The 14,535-nt window shown below is 42.0% G+C and overlaps 6 protein-coding genes across 8 annotated transcripts in view; 4 read left to right on the top strand and 2 right to left on the bottom strand.

Moving 5' to 3' along the window:
- Positions 1–504: 504 nt before the first annotated feature.
- LOC105457639 (vegetative incompatibility protein HET-E-1-like) lies at positions 505–2,259 on the top strand (the record flags this gene model as incomplete). The annotated part of the gene is made up of 4 exons (XM_011702435.1): positions 505–730; positions 898–1,610; positions 1,736–2,002; positions 2,115–2,259. Coding segments are annotated over 4 exons (1,220 nt in total), but the record flags the coding sequence as incomplete, so codon positions are not given.
- A 32-nt stretch (positions 2,260–2,291) lies between these two features.
- On the bottom strand, positions 2,292–5,923 carry LOC105457636 (bifunctional 3'-phosphoadenosine 5'-phosphosulfate synthase-like). The gene is made up of 7 exons (XM_011702432.1): positions 5,198–5,923; positions 4,914–5,093; positions 4,163–4,798; positions 3,390–3,824; positions 3,083–3,286; positions 2,672–2,954; positions 2,292–2,526 (listed from the first exon to the last, which is right to left on the bottom strand). Exons 1-7 carry the CDS (start codon positions 5,246–5,248, stop codon positions 2,438–2,440), a joined length of 1,878 nt encoding a protein of 625 aa, XP_011700734.1. The 5' UTR covers positions 5,249–5,923; the 3' UTR covers positions 2,292–2,437.
- Positions 5,924–7,043: 1,120 nt separating this feature from the next.
- LOC105457635 lies at positions 7,044–8,713 on the top strand. Its single transcript, XM_011702431.1, has 3 exons — positions 7,044–7,189; positions 7,303–7,408; positions 7,491–8,713. Exons 2-3 carry the CDS (start codon positions 7,304–7,306, stop codon positions 8,322–8,324), a joined length of 939 nt encoding a protein of 312 aa, XP_011700733.1. The 5' UTR covers positions 7,044–7,189; position 7,303; the 3' UTR covers positions 8,325–8,713.
- Positions 8,714–8,939: 226 nt separating this feature from the next.
- Positions 8,940–12,162, top strand: LOC105457633 (FACT complex subunit Ssrp1). Its single transcript, XM_011702427.1, has 4 exons — positions 8,940–9,269; positions 9,568–10,065; positions 10,162–10,557; positions 10,644–12,162. Exons 1-4 carry the CDS (start codon positions 9,219–9,221, stop codon positions 11,898–11,900), a joined length of 2,202 nt encoding a protein of 733 aa, XP_011700729.1. The 5' UTR covers positions 8,940–9,218; the 3' UTR covers positions 11,901–12,162.
- Positions 12,140–13,686, bottom strand: LOC105457634 (TP53-regulated inhibitor of apoptosis 1-like). Of its 2 annotated transcripts, none has more exons than XM_011702429.1 (3): positions 13,489–13,686; positions 13,152–13,321; positions 12,140–12,735 (listed from the first exon to the last, which is right to left on the bottom strand). In XM_011702429.1, the coding sequence occupies exons 2-3, from the start codon at positions 13,296–13,298 to the stop codon at positions 12,649–12,651; spliced, it is 234 nt and encodes a 77-aa protein (XP_011700731.1). In that variant the 5' UTR covers positions 13,299–13,321; positions 13,489–13,686; the 3' UTR covers positions 12,140–12,648. The 2 variants fall into 2 exon arrangements, with proteins under 2 accessions (XP_011700731.1, XP_011700732.1); XM_011702430.1 differs by lacking the exon at positions 13,489–13,686 and adding an exon at positions 12,906–13,121 and having other exon boundaries at positions 13,211–13,303.
- Positions 13,687–14,200: 514 nt separating this feature from the next.
- LOC105457632 (testis-expressed sequence 2 protein) overlaps positions 14,201–14,535 on the top strand; it is a 6,393-nt gene continuing 6,058 nt past the window's right edge. Inside the window, exon 1 of one of the 2 annotated variants that reach the window (XM_011702426.1) lies at positions 14,201–14,315. The gene's annotated coding sequence lies outside the window, so the exon portion shown is untranslated. Of the gene's footprint in view, positions 14,379–14,535 lie in introns of both variants that reach the window. The other variant, XM_011702425.1, reaches the window with a different exon arrangement.

Here is a 14,535-nt window from a genome sequence, read left to right as displayed (position 1 = left end):
GACTTACAGCGTTTGAAAGCGTGAATCTTTACCTTAATTTGCGCACTCGATCAGCATTGTGCGATTTTTTTTCACCGAGTTACTCAACATTGAAGTAAAAATGACCATTTTTGCTTTCGTATTGAATAACTCGGTAAAAGAAAATCGCACAATGCTGATTGAGTACGCAAATTAAAGGTAAAGATTTACGCTTTCAAACGCTGTAAGTCGCATTTGTATACGGTTTTTATTTCACTCTATGGAACTTTGCAAATTTAGCAAAAACATTTTAGATTTGATGCATCTCCATTTGCATCCGTGCAGCTTTATAAAGAATCAGTAAGTCATTTAATGAATTATGGATTTCGAAAGTACAGACTTTAAGCTGTGAAATGCTTTTTTTGATCATTATGTTACGACAATTTTTGACAAAATTGCTCTATCTTGAATTTTTAGAAATTATTGATATATTAACGCATTGTCCGGACAATTAGTTTGGTGACTGTATATGTGTAAATTCTTTAGGATCCGAGGACAAGACAGTACGCGTATGGGGTTTAACCCTGGGACTTGTCGTGGCTACGTTCAGGCATCAGGCGCCGGTAACTGCTGTTACCGCTATGCTGGATGGAAGAAGGGTGGTCAGTTCAGACCGTGCTGGCTCCATTAGAGTATGGGCAGCAGACAGCGGTACATTGATTCAATCTGTTTGCGGACCTGGACGATGTTTCGCTGTTGCGTCCGACATGAGGTGAGGAAACAAGATTTGTATAGTAGACTGCACGTAAACTTTTCTGCGTCAAATGTTTTTTATTCGCCTGTTCTATTCACTCTTCGCATTTTTGTCTTCAAATCTTTCTATTTTAAAATCCATTCAAATTTTTATATTTTTAAAACTCAACCAATTCATCGCTTCAGGTTCGCGGTATGCGGATCTGGTGACAATCAGGTGCGCATACTCAGCCTGGGCGCCGGTCCCGAAGAGAAGCATCAGGTATCGCACTCGCAGGATATCACGTGCTTGGTTGTGACGCCGGATTCTCAGTACCTGATCACCGGTTCCCGCGACATGAGTCTGAAAGTATGGCAACTGGCCGGCGGTAAACTCTCCCAGGTGTTAGTCGGCCATACCGACCACGTAACTTGCGTAGCAGTCGCGGTGCTCGACAAGTCTATAGTGGTATCCGGCTCCAGGGACGCCAATTTGATCGTCTGGGACATCAACACCGGCGCCGACTTGCACACCCTCGTGGGTCACCTGGGCTACGTGATCTGCGTGCGTCTCTCCGGCGACGGCACTCTGGCTGTTTCCGGAAGCGAGGATAAGAGCCTCATCGTCTGGGACACCAAGAAGGGCACCTCGCTCAGTTCCATCATGCTGCACGTACCGGTTTTAGGAGTCGAAATGTCCACCGATTGCTCCAGGATGGCAGTACAATTGTTGGAGCAGAAGTGCATGCCTATTCTATGTCTGCACAATACTCCCGCGCAATACGTCAAATTGCCGCCGTACGTGGCACCGCGAGATTTGAGACCACCAGGACCGAAACGGCCCGCCAAGAGGTTGCTGAAGAAAGAGGTGTCTTTAGATACTTATACCTGGCAGCGAAAATATGGGCATCTTACGTCAGGTTATTATTTTTTCTTATAATTCTAATATATATCATTTGGAAATCGTAACCCGATTCCTTGAGCATTTTCATGCGAGCTAAATAATAAGCTAATTTAGCTTGACATTCCTTGCATTTATCTTCAGGTATCATAGTGTCGAGTATCGAGGAACGATTGAAACGACGTTTTAGCGTGAGCGCGTCAATGGAGGAGATCAGCCAGGCAGGTTTAGCCGGTTCTCAATCTGGCCTAGGTCCCGAGCAGGCCGCTTTAGCGCAGTCTCAACACTTTGATCAACTCGAGGCCCTTTGGAACAAACAGTCGCCGCCACCAAGACCACGTGGCCTAGTCCGGACATTAACGAAACAAAGCTCGCTTCAGGCTACCCGAATATCCGACTCTGAAGAAGAAGGTGAACACATGTGATATCTTTTATCATCTATAGTTTGCTTAAGCAAACGCTCATTTTTTACGATAAAACGTACAAAGATAAAGTTAAGCATAATGGGATATTGGTGTTCCAGATATACCGGATTAAATGGCAGAATATTTTCTATCGACAATCTTCGGTTGATTGTCGAATATATTTAAACTACAAAATGTCCTTCCGTGTCATTCGATGCAATAAATAAAGATATACCAGAGGTAATAGATTAGAACAAAATGCAAGATTTGTTCCATTATTTTTGCAGTTCAATAGATTACCTATATATTTTATTTTATTATCTGTCCATTATAAAACTCTTCATTGTTTTATACAATATATGTTAACATCAGTTATGTTAAACTATACATAAAAAAATACATAAACATTACTAATTGTTTATTCCATTAATTCGCTTCTTGATTACGCAGTTTCGTAATATTTCGCGACAATTTTCCATGCTTTCGGTACCATAAAACCTTCGGGAGGATCCTCACCATTTTTTGCCAAATCTAATGTGAAAAAAAAACAATAAATATATCTTTATAAATCTTGTACAGATACATGCATGAAGCCATTAAATAAAAATAACATAAAATTGTTTAAATTCTATCTAACAGATAAAAAAAGATTATAGAACACAGAATGGAAACTTACTACGCATTTTTGTACCGGAAATGAAAACGAAGTCTTGTTGCCGTTCAGCTTCGAAGAAAGACATTTTTTTCGCTCTGGTGTCGTAAGCAGCTACCTTAAAAGGGATAATTTCAAGATTCTGCAAACTTGGCGCCATTGAAAGAACGCGCGCACCATGAGTGCCATCGTAAAGATTGCCGTCTGGCGTGGCGGATTTATCAGGATGAGGCATGCCGGCAGGATCTCGTCCGACGATGTAGAAATCGGCTCCTGCGATCATACGAGCTTTGGCATGCCATTGCACCTATAACAGATATTGTAAACGTCACGATAAGCGGCTGAGCATTTTTTAAATCGGCTATTAATCTTTATATATTTCAGATATTACACATAACGCATATTGCTTAAAATATTAGGAATAATTATACGGACCTCTGTGGGACCGGCGTAGCACATCGGACTAGGGAAGATAGCGAGAATAGTATCCTCGTGCAGAACACCTTCCTCGAGAACAGCCTGATGCTGTTGTATCCTGACCGGTAGGGGAACGTCGTCGTCTTTAGTCCACCCGCCTAAAGGATGAAGAAGAAGTACTGGCTTCTTAAAGCCATACTCCTCGAGACGTCGCCTGGTATCCTGGAGATTCAATTAACGAGACGTAGAAGTAATTACGAGCGAGCAATAATGGCTGTTTGCACGAAGTTTTTCGTTATTTCGTGAAGTGCCAGGAACCAATTACCTGCATCAACAACGCGTGTCCGTTGTGTATCGGATTTCGCAGTTGGAAAGCAAAAACCGCGTCGGCGCCAATTTCCCGACACTTGATCCTGATCTCGTTGGGCGTCAGTCTGTAATGATCCAGCCCGTCGTTCCACCTAATTCTCTCGAGCACTTCCAGATCCCCGCCGACCAACCAGTCGCCAGAGTCTCGGATCAATCTGACGTAAGGATGTCTGGGATCATTCGTGCCGAATTGACGGCAGCAACGTTCCTCCTTGCGATGGTGATAAAATTCCGGATTGCGTAGGACGGCGAGATCCTTGTTCTGGTATTTGAGAACGAGCGCGTTCGCGCCGAAGCAGCGCTCTTTGTCAGCAGTGCTCACGGCAAGAACAATGGGAATCGATTGATTGACCGAAACGCCGTTTTCGTGCAGGCAGTTGAAATGCTGCACCTATTTAAAAAAAAAAATGATGCGTTTGCGTTTGATATATGAATTTTGATATTTGAAATTTATATAGGAAGTTATACTCTAATTCCTATATAAATTTATAAATTATTACATATAGATGGAGAGAATTTTTTTTTTATTTACCCTGCAAATTATGTTAATTGTGGGACAATATAGTATTTGAGCAAATTTTACTGTGCACTACAATAAGATTTTTCAGTAAAATTTATTGTAGTGCACAGTAAAATTTGCCTAAATACTACAATGTTCCACAATTAACATGATTTGCAAGGGAAAATTAAAAAAAAAATTCTCTCCGTGTAGGATAGACTTAAACTTACTTGAAGATATTCGTTTTCTCTCATAAATCCTTTCAAGGGCGCCGCCCATCCTTCAGCGAGAACTTGTAACCATTGCACATCTATCTTTCCAATTTCCAAAGTTGAAAGAGCTTTTATTTCCTCCCGGACGTCATCTAGTCTATCCGGCTTAACGAATAATTCCAGAAAGGGTTGCTCAGGTTCGCATATCTTTGGTATAATTTGTTTGCGCTGGAGAAAGTCGATGACGATGTCGGTGGACCGTTGAACAGTCGCGTTCTCCGTCTTGACGACGAGATCGGGCTCGACGGGCACGTCGTAATTTTGATCGATACCGGTGAAGCCCTTAATGATACCCTGACGTGCCTTCTTGTAGAGCCCTTTGACGTCGCGGGCCTCGCAGACCTGAAGGGACGCGTCGACGAATATCTCGAAGAAGGGCAGACCGGCGCTCTCGTGAATCTCCCGTGCCATTTTCCGATCCGCCGCGAACGGCGAGACGAAGCTGCAGAGGGCAATGATTCCGGCGTCCGCGAAGAGCCTCGCGACCTCGGCGACGCGGCGCACATTCTCCTCGCGATCCTCTTTGCTGAAGCCGAGATTACGGTTCAGACCGGTTCGCACGTTGTCGCCGTCCAAGCTGTACGCGGGAATTCCCTGTTCCAAAAATTAATAATACGAATAAAAATACCGTTCCGTCCAAAGGTATCCGGAAATGTAGAGCCACGCCGCTGTGTGTAGCCTGCATGCATGTATACCTGCAGTAACGTACCTGAGAAATGAGATATTCCTCAAGCTGAAAAGAGATGGAAGTCTTCCCCGCGCCAGAGAGCCCCGTCATCCAAATCGTGCACCCGCGAAATCCTCGAACGGAGCCGATCGCCTGTCCCCGTTTTATTCTGGACACATAATGTGCTTGAGACAATACGTTGGTCGCTATCATCGTCCGCGCCTGTGTGAACAATATGATCTATCAGCATTCTTATCATTCACGCTCTGTCGGATTCTATCTTCGATATGCAACCAGTTTTTATCTTGGATTACATCTTTAATTACCTCTTTTGGAGAATCCGAAATTTCCAGAATCGGCCGTACAAAGATTCCCATCTTTCGAAGATTTCAAAGAACTCTTTGCCCTTTTGATTTTTTTACACTTAATCTTAATCACTTTTTTTACTTAATATTAATTTATTTAATCACGTTACGTAATAATTTGTATAACGCAAGTACTCTTTTTATGATTTTATAGCAGTTATAATGAATTACGGCCGGGAGACTGCAGGGAGTACATTTGAAACGCGCGACAGACGGCAGAGAACTGATCTCTGTAGGAAACGTAAGATGTTTATAGAAGCGAGAAAGTATAAAGAAAGTCACTTTCATCGGTATGCCGGGGGACAATTCCGGGACACACTTGTTATAAGTAAGTGCTATCGCGCGTGTAAATGCGCAGCTGCGTATTATTAAATTTTTTCAGCTTACCTTGTATGACTAATCGAACGTGGTGTCCGATTAGAAAAATAATTAGACTTCTCATCGCGAAAGCAAATATAGATGAATAATGTTATGAATAGTGTTACTTCAATCCATGTTTTACTTATACGAAATTAAGCAACATCAATATCTCCCTGTAATTCCGAAATTATTCGAAATCGGATGTATGTTTATTAAGGCATTTTTTTACTTGTTTTTATGCTAAAGTCGCTATACCAGCAGTTTTGGCACTTATTGTCAGTTCGAAACACTCTAAATATATGAATTTGATATAGCAAGGAGCGATTTTAATTTACGCTATAGATATAGGTACTGTTTATAATAAAAATAAAATAATAAATATGATGTTACTTTTTTTTATACTAGGCATTGTTTCTGACAACAGATCGAATTCTCAAGTTTATTAAATACGCTTGCGAATGATTCTGACTATTTATTATTTATATTTTCTTTTATGTTAGTGTTTACAATATGTTAATATAAATTTCTGCATGATTTTCATTTTATTTTGATCTTTTTTTCTGTAAATAAATTATTTACAGAAGCATCTTGATGCATACACTCGGGAAAAAAATTTCCACATATAATTATATATAATTATATGCAAAATGTGTCTATATATGTATGTTTCTTTCTTTTGTAAAATTATTCTTAAAATTATTTTTTATGTTTTTTTCTTATTATTATCAATTTTGTATTAAAGAATAATTTTACAAAGGAAAGAAACATATATGGACATATTTTGTATATAATTATATATAATTATATGTGGAATTTATTTTCCCGAGCAATTAAAAAGAAAGATCTTATATTGATTATTGATGATTGAAGAATAAAATTCAAATAATCCATGCGGTTGACCATGCGTTGCAATTGCCCACGCGTTGCAATTAATCGCGTTGCGATTGCCCACGTCGCGATTGGTCTCGCGTTGCGATTGACCACGCATGATTGTCCACGTCGTCGAAAGAATTTATACGTGTACAATTAAAACATATGATTTTTAAACGATTTTAATGTCTTTAATGACCTTCTTAAAATAAAAAAATGACTATTGTGTGCTTTAATTTTAAATTAAATAATTATAAAACTTATGAATGCATCAATTTTTCAAATAAATTTAAATTATAAAATTAAAAACTGCTAATAAAATGTATAAATTGTAACTCAACAAATGTAAATTATTATAAATCTTATCTTATTCTATGTAGCATTTTCAGAAATATTTGAGTACTATAATTTTTGTTCTAATTCTTTTTGAAAATTTAAATTGTAACATGATTAACTTCAGGAGGTTTAGGAGCTTCCTGCGTTACCGACTGCTCGAATTATCTCTCGAGTGGACGCATGTGAAAGGTTCCAGTCCATGCTAAATTGACGTTTGCACTTTGCTCCAATGTGTTCGCCAGTAGAAATGCCGGCGGTTCGTAGGTTACTTTGCGTTCGGCATCTCGAGGGCACGTGCGACGAGAACTACATAATTAAGCATTGCAATGCTTGATTATGTAAAATACCCGACGTAGCTTATCAATCACGCTTAATTAATCATAGAACGTACGTTTTTTATTTCATTTCACAATCGAATTTGTGCGCAAAACCACGTGGTTGTTCCCACCGAGTTTGTTTTGTTTTTTAAATAAATTATTAACAGACTACGATTATTACAGAATGGAGAGTTTCTGTCCGGTGTGCGCGAAGGACGGCATTAAGAGAAGAATCAAGGCGTTTCAGATCAATTTGGAAGAAGCGGTGTGGTCCTGCGAGGCGGAAGACGTAAACGATCTACTTGCTCGTTTAATTCTCGTGTATTCTCTCTGCATTTCTATATATCTCATAGTTCTACTTTGTATTTCAGTGCAGCTGGCCGATCGGTTACGAGGAGCTGACATTCTTCTCTCGAAATGCTCTCTCCTGCACCTGGGAGGAGTCGAGGAGCTCCGTCAAGGAGGACGTGTCCGCGCTGACGGAACTTTCGCTCTACACACCACCTGTGACTCCCGGGGAGGACCTTTCCAAAGAGCTGACGGAAATCATGGCCGAATATCTATCGAATACACCAGCTGAGGACAAAGCCGGTACATCGCCTGTATGTGAAGAATACATTGCCTCGACGAAGGAATCTGCCGGTTCCAATAAATCGCCGCTGTTCGAGGCATTCGAATTAAGAGACGTTAATTCCCCTGAGAAATGCAGAATTAGTGTCTCGAATGAGCAGAATGCGGGCGTTAGGACGCTGCCGAAGATCATCAACATCGAAAACATTAATATTAATCTTAGGATTTTTCCTAGCACCAATGAACATTGTAATAATAGAAAGATACAGGAACATGGACATTCCCTCGCGGATACAACCGTAACAGACACTTTCAAGAATCTCGATTTATCTGATTACACATGCGTAGGTTTAAGTGAGCAGCATAAAAGTGGAAGTGAACAGAATGAAGGTGGCAAATTACTGCAATCAGACGCTACAGTGAATGACGTGGAAATGAATTCTGGCGCGGGGGTAATCTCGGCAACTACGAAAATGCTAGTCAACCTAGATGTTACAGATAACTTGAATACAGCAAACGAGTCTCTAGGGAATATGTCGAGCGGTGAGATAAACACTCTGTTGGAAGATATGCTTATGGACACGAGCATACCTGCAGACATAAATGATGATTGGTTAAATTTGTTGATGAGCTGACAACAGTAACGCTTATATTTATTTTTATTTAATGCAATATATTTACGTAAACAAAGACTGAAAAGTATGACGAAGGAGATCAGATTGTATACTACACTGATAATTATAATGATAAATATATATTGATAATTATGAATTGTGATAATATTATAGAATGACGTTTAACTATAATAAAATAGTTATAGGAAACAGTATTTTTAAGAAGCAGAATATTTTCTTATTTTGCTACTTTTATTTATTCGTGCTTTTTAACAACGTAATAATTAATCCGCCTACGATAGAAAAAACCTCAAATATTTACAGGAAATTATTTGATCTTCGGAGAAGAAGAGAAAATCAGTCAAATGAGAAATAAAAGTTAAAATTTCAGAAAATTAAAGAGAGAACTATAAGAGAAGTGACGATGAATATTATTTTATTAAATGATTGTTACTTGTGCATCTCTTTATTTTTTTTAATTTTTGAGTATGCCGAAATGCTTCATGTTTGGATTTCAAACATTTCAATCCTATTTCAAGCGGTGAAATATAAAAATCTAAAAATATACATTTTATTTATTTTATAATAAATTTCCTAGAAATCGCTTTTTCCTTAAACTCGCCTTCTGCTTTGAACATGGCGGTCAGTGCGGGTAACCTTTACTCGGTGGCCAATCGCGTGTCAATTTACACATTTGCAATTAGCGGCGTGCCTCACTGCTGCTCTCCGCCATTTTTCGTCAATTAGCTTTGCCGCGTTTTGTGTGTTGTTCTAGCAAGTACACGCCAGTGTAGTAAATAACACATGTCTGATTTATCTTTGCGCGTCTGGCGTTCGGAGAGTGGTCCACGTAATCTTCTGCAGTATCATTTGTTGTTCAACTAATTTAATAACGATCTTGGCTAATTATTCACGATGGATTTCCTCGAGTATCCGGATATTTTCGCCGAGGTTAAGGGCGCTATGGTAAGAGCTCTCCGGCCGCTTTCAAAACAATTAAGCAATGTCGCGTAATTGATCCTTATCAATAAACGAAACACCGTGTTTCTGATATCGTTCTTCTAACCTCAAAGTGACGCGGCGACCTGTTTCTAATTACACAACATCGCAATAACGTTTAATCGGTTAGCTTCGATTCTAGCTTTGCCGAAGATGCGCGAATTATCGATTCGTTTCATTGTGTTACGCAATTATGTGAAAATTATACGAGTATCTTATGTGATTATGTATACGATCGACGAATCGTTTTTCTGTCATTGCTTAGACGCCAGGCAGGTTGAAATTGACCGATCAGCACCTGATCTTCAAGAATCAGAAGACAGGGAAGGTCGAACAGATCTCCGCCTCCGACATGGAGATGGTGAACTACCAGAAGTTCATCGGCACCTGGGGCCTGCGTATCTTTCTGAAAAACGGCACTCTGCATCGCTTCAAAGGCTTCAAAGAATCGGATCAGGAAAAGGTTGCCAAGTTCTTCTCTGTCAACTACAAGAAGGACATGCTGGAGAAGGAGCTGAGCTTGAAGGGCTGGAACTGGGGCACCGCAAAGTTCAACGGATCAGTCCTGAGCTTCGACGTCGGCCATCACACCGCCTTCGAGATACCTCTGTACGACGTGTCGCAGTGCAACACGGGCAAGAACGAGGTGACGCTGGAGTTCCATCAGAACGACGACGCCCCGGTCAGCCTGATGGAGATGAGGTTTCACATTCCCGTTAGCGACAGCGTCGATCAAGATCCTGTCGAGGCGTTCCATCAGCAGGTGAGAATCAGAGGATCCGGACGATAGATAGCGCGCGCCAAATGTATTTGCAGACTTAAAAAAAGACAGAAGAATAATTTATTTCCTCGATTACAGGTGATGGACAAGGCGTCTGTGATCAGTGTGAGCGGCGACGCGATCGCTATATTCCGGGAGATCCACTGTTTAACGCCGCGCGGTCGTTACGACATCAAGATCTTCCAGACCTTCTTTCAGCTGCACGGCAAAACCTTCGACTACAAAATACCCATGTCCACCGTACTGAGACTCTTCCTGCTGCCGCACAAGGACAGTCGTCAAATGTTCTTCGTCGTGAGCCTGGATCCTCCAATCAAACAGGGCCAGACGCGATATCACTATCTAGTGCTATTGTTCAATCAGGAGGAAGAGACTTCTATCGAGCTGCCGTTTACCGAGAAGGAATTAAAGGAGAAGTACGAGAATAAGCTGAGTAAGGAATTGTCGGGACCAACGTACGAGGTACTCGGCAAGGTTAGTAAACAAAAAAAAAAGAGGAAAACTTTTTCTAGTGTTCTAGCCAATTTTTATCTTAATGCAAAATTATTCGTTTACCACAGGTGATGAAGGTGATCATCAATCGAAAGTTGACCGGCCCCGGACACTTCACCGGTCACACAGGGACACCCGCTATCGGCTGCTCCTTCAAAGCCGCGGCAGGTTATCTGTATCCGCTCGAGCGCGGTTTTATTTACGTGCACAAACCTCCGATACACATTCGCTTCGAGGAGATAGCGTCGGTGAACTTTGCGCGCGGCGGCGGATCGACGAGGTCCTTCGACTTCGAAATTGAGCTTACGAGCGGTGTCGTGCACACGTTTAGCAGTATCGAGAAGGAGGAGTACAATAAATTGTTCGATTTCATCACGGCGAAGAAATTGCGCGTCAAGAATCGCGGGAAGAGCGACAAGCTCAATTACGACCAGGACTTCGGTGACAGCGATCAGGAGAACGAGCCGGACGCTTATTTGGCGCGGGTCAAGGCGGAGGCGGAGGAGCGCGACGGCGAGGGGAATCAGGACTCGGAGGAAGGCTCGACCGACGAGGATTTCAATCCGAATCAGGTTGAGAGTGACGTCGCCGAGGAGTACGACAGCAATCCCAATAGCTCCGAGAGCGAGGACTCGGACGCGTCCACGGCCAGTCATAAAAAGGAGAAAAAGGAGAAGAAAGAGAAGAAGCCCAAGTCGGCGAAGACCGTGTCGGAGAAGCCGCGGAAGCAGAGGAAACCAAAGAAGGAGAGGGACGCGAACAAGCCGAAGAGGCCCCCGACGGCGTTTATGCTGTGGCTGAACAGCACGCGCGACACCATCAAGGCGGACAATCCTGGTATAGCCGTGACGGAAATCGCGAAGAAGGGAGGCGAGATGTGGCGGGAACTCAAGGACAAGTCCGAATGGGAGGCGAAGGCGGCCAAGGCTAAGAAGGAGTACGCGGCGTCGATGAAGGAATACGAGGCGAGCGGGGGTGGTAAAGCTAAAGAGACTAAAGAAAAGAAGACGGAGAAGAAGAAGAAAGAGACCAAGAAAGACTCGCCCAGCAAGCAAATGACTGGCTCCTCATTCAAGAGCAAAGAATACATCAGCGATGACGATAGCAGCAGCGACGAGAGTAAGAAGTCCGTGAAGAAGCGCTCCGACAACGAAAGCGAGGACGATAAGAAAGATAAGAAGAAAAAACCTGAGAAGAGGCCTGCGGAGGATGCTGGAAAGAAAAAAGAAACGGTGAAGAAGAAGCGAGATCAGTCGGACGAAAGCGAGGAAGAACCCATAGAGAGTACGCCATCCTCGTCCGATGCGGAATCGAAAAGTGATTAATAATAAATGCTATGAGAAATTCAAACGGACATTATCTTTCTCGTCAGTTTACACGTATCAAATATTCGTACATTCTACCGTTAAAATTTTTTATCGACTACATTGTATTACATTTTTGTATTAATAATCACAACGGGCTGAGCCATTCGAGTGGATTAATATTGGAAAGTATTAATAATATTAAGCTCTGTGAACGCTGTGAAAGAAAAAGCAGAGACCAATTTATTGCTATCGTTGAATAAAAGGGAATGTTCTTTATTTATTTACTAGCTTTATTCGCTCAATTATATATCTCTACGTTGCCCAGTAACTGTTTCATTTGTAACAATTAAAGTTATTCTTCTATATAGTTTTGTTCTCACAAAGTGTAGCTAAAGATGACCAAAAATTTAATAAAGTTGCTGGAATTACAGAGAATTAAATTTAATATTAAGCGTGACATGTACATATGTATATTACACGTATGCGGTACATAGATATATGTACATATTTTTCTCTTGATACAATATCTCAATGTTCAATGTTACAAGTGTATAAAATGCTCGGCAGTAATAGTGCAACGGCTAGCTAATAACGTCAACTATCGATTGAAATATAAGTACGGCCCGGTTAAACTTAGTTACTCATCATTTCACAATAAAAAGTGGGAATGACATTCGATGTTGCACCGTTTACGTCGCCGATTACCTGATGATGTAATAAAAAAAGCGTAGTGCCCGGATGTGAACGTGCGGACGACGTTTCTTCGTCAACTGTGCGGCTTCTTCTCCTTTTCGGTTTCCAAATAATTCATCTCCATGTCTTTCAGTTCAATGTGGTGCTCCTTCATGGCTTTCTAAAACACGAGGGGCACGGAGTTACTGCGAGCGTCGCCCTCGCTCTTTTCGCACGCAGAAGGACTTTAAAAGGAAACGTCTTTCTTCGAAAAACATAATCGGGCGCGGACTTCTTGCAATCTACTGAATCTGCGAGAAGGGAGAGCATCGCAAAAAAAAAAAAACTTACCGCCACGCAATCTTTATAGACTTTAAGCAAGGGAGCGCACATCGAATCGTTGGTATCCCCTTTTAAAAACTTTTCGGAGAACCAACTGTTGAAACAGGCGTCGTACTTCTGTTTCAACTCACTGCATTCGTCCATGGTGACCACCCTCGCGACTCTTTTTACCTCCCTCTCGCTCCCTCTCAACCCCCTTTCATGCGCTACACGCTTGCGGATCTCCTAAAGGATACACAATCTCGCTTTAATTACCTTGACACACTGCTGATACATTTTGAATAAGTGCGAGCATGTGCTGTCGCTCGTGTCACCTTTCAAGAATTTCTCGGAGAACCACGTGTGGAAGCAGGCGTCGTACTGTTGCTTCAGATCGTTGCATGCCTCGCCTATGCTATTCATGAATGGGACGGTCCCGTACGATTCTGAAATTGAACACAAGTCAGATTCAATGTCACCCCGGGGATTTGAATACCCGCGGAATAAGAGTAGGCGATTAAGAGGCGAAGGTGAAGGTCGCGGGTGCGGAGGGAGGGGCGCCTTCTAACCTAAAAGCGCAGGCATGCGAGTTCTGGAGTTCGCTGGCACTCACCTGCTGCGGCGAATCGCGGCGAAGACGACTGAAGATACACCTGGACCTCTCGATAACGCAGGAAAAAAGCTGTCGTATCGTGCCGGTGATGACTTTTCAGTCGAATCACGATAAGAACGAACCTGTTATCGCACGGTTATCAGACACTCCCTACAGAGAGAAGCGCGAGGCCTTCTTGAGTGAGACCGGCGATCTCCCCCGTACACTAGCGCCCCACGTCCACGTTTTCAAAAAAGGAACTACGTACCACATCTATCTTATAACAGTGTCGATCAAATCATAGCATTAAAACATGATTCGTGTCCATGCTAATCGTGTCTTACACATGCATATGCCACATCCTTCTTTCTTTTACTTTCTATTTCTCGCAAAACTTCATATTACATAAATTAATTATATATTTTTTTAAATTAAAGATTTTAATACAAGTACATACATATTAAATGTTATATGTTAAAGCTGATATCATACACAAAGTATCGTAAGTATCGTAAGTAAATAGAAAGAAAAAGAAAGAAGGATGTGGCATATATAAGACACCGATTAGCACAGACGCGAACCACGTCCGCGTTCTCGTGCTATGATTTGACCGACAATGTTCTAAGATACACGTGGTACGTAGTTCCTTTTTTGAAAACGTGGAGGCGCTAGTGCACGGGGTAGTCTCCAGTTCCACCCAAAAAGCCGGCGTGGTCACTCTCATGCTTTTCACTGGTACAGAAGAACAGACCCGTTAGGTCGTTCTGTTCCCCAGTTGCGTATTGGTTTTGAAGCTGCAGCGCGCGAGCGGGCGAGCGTCAAGTCAAGTCCTTGGGAAGATATCAGATGTGACGGACCGACATGATCGTTTAATCATTATTATTATTATTAATCGTCGTATAAGAACGATGGTATCTGACGTACCGTGACGCATGCTTATAATCACCCAGATAACAAGATATTTCCACGGTATTGGTACGGTGAGCGTACGTTGTACTATACGTACCAGTATCGTACCTACCACGTACGTGCGTACCGTTGGTATACATTACCAGTACACCGTACTAT

The sequence above is a fragment of the Wasmannia auropunctata genome, unplaced genomic scaffold, assembly GCF_000956235.1.
Source record: "Wasmannia auropunctata unplaced genomic scaffold, wasmannia.A_1.0 LD335200.1, whole genome shotgun sequence".
Taxonomy (NCBI): domain Eukaryota; kingdom Metazoa; phylum Arthropoda; class Insecta; order Hymenoptera; family Formicidae; genus Wasmannia; species Wasmannia auropunctata.
The sequence above is the reverse complement of the archived record's forward strand: the minus strand, read 5'-3'. Positions and strand labels throughout refer to the sequence as shown.

Excerpts from the sequence above, each read along its gene's own strand:
- LOC105457635 (XM_011702431.1), top strand. The coding sequence starts at position 7,304 with ATGGAGAGTTTCTGTCCGGTGTGCGCGAAGGACGGCATTAAGAGAAGA. Across the intron at positions 7,409-7,490 it reads GGTCCTGCGAGGCGGAAGAC|TGCAGCTGGCCGATCGGTTA; the intron begins GTAAACGATCTA and ends TTTGTATTTCAG.
- LOC105457636 (XM_011702432.1), bottom strand. The coding sequence starts at position 5,248 with ATGGGAATCTTTGTACGGCCGATTCTGGAAATTTCGGATTCTCCAAAA. Across the intron at positions 3,287-3,389 it reads GACACGCGTTGTTGATGCAG|GATACCAGGCGACGTCTCGA; the intron begins GTAATTGGTTCC and ends TTGAATCTCCAG. Across the intron at positions 2,955-3,082 it reads GCTACGCCGGTCCCACAGAG|GTGCAATGGCATGCCAAAGC; the intron begins GTCCGTATAATT and ends TATCTGTTATAG.
- LOC105457634 (XM_011702429.1), bottom strand. The coding sequence starts at position 13,298 with ATGAATAGCATAGGCGAGGCATGCAACGATCTGAAGCAACAGTACGAC. Across the intron at positions 12,736-13,151 it reads TGTATCAGCAGTGTGTCAAG|AAAGCCATGAAGGAGCACCA; the intron begins GTAATTAAAGCG and ends CTCGTGTTTTAG.
- LOC105457633 (XM_011702427.1), top strand. The coding sequence starts at position 9,219 with ATGGATTTCCTCGAGTATCCGGATATTTTCGCCGAGGTTAAGGGCGCT. Across the intron at positions 9,270-9,567 it reads CCGAGGTTAAGGGCGCTATG|ACGCCAGGCAGGTTGAAATT; the intron begins GTAAGAGCTCTC and ends GTCATTGCTTAG. Across the intron at positions 10,066-10,161 it reads TCGAGGCGTTCCATCAGCAG|GTGATGGACAAGGCGTCTGT; the intron begins GTGAGAATCAGA and ends CCTCGATTACAG.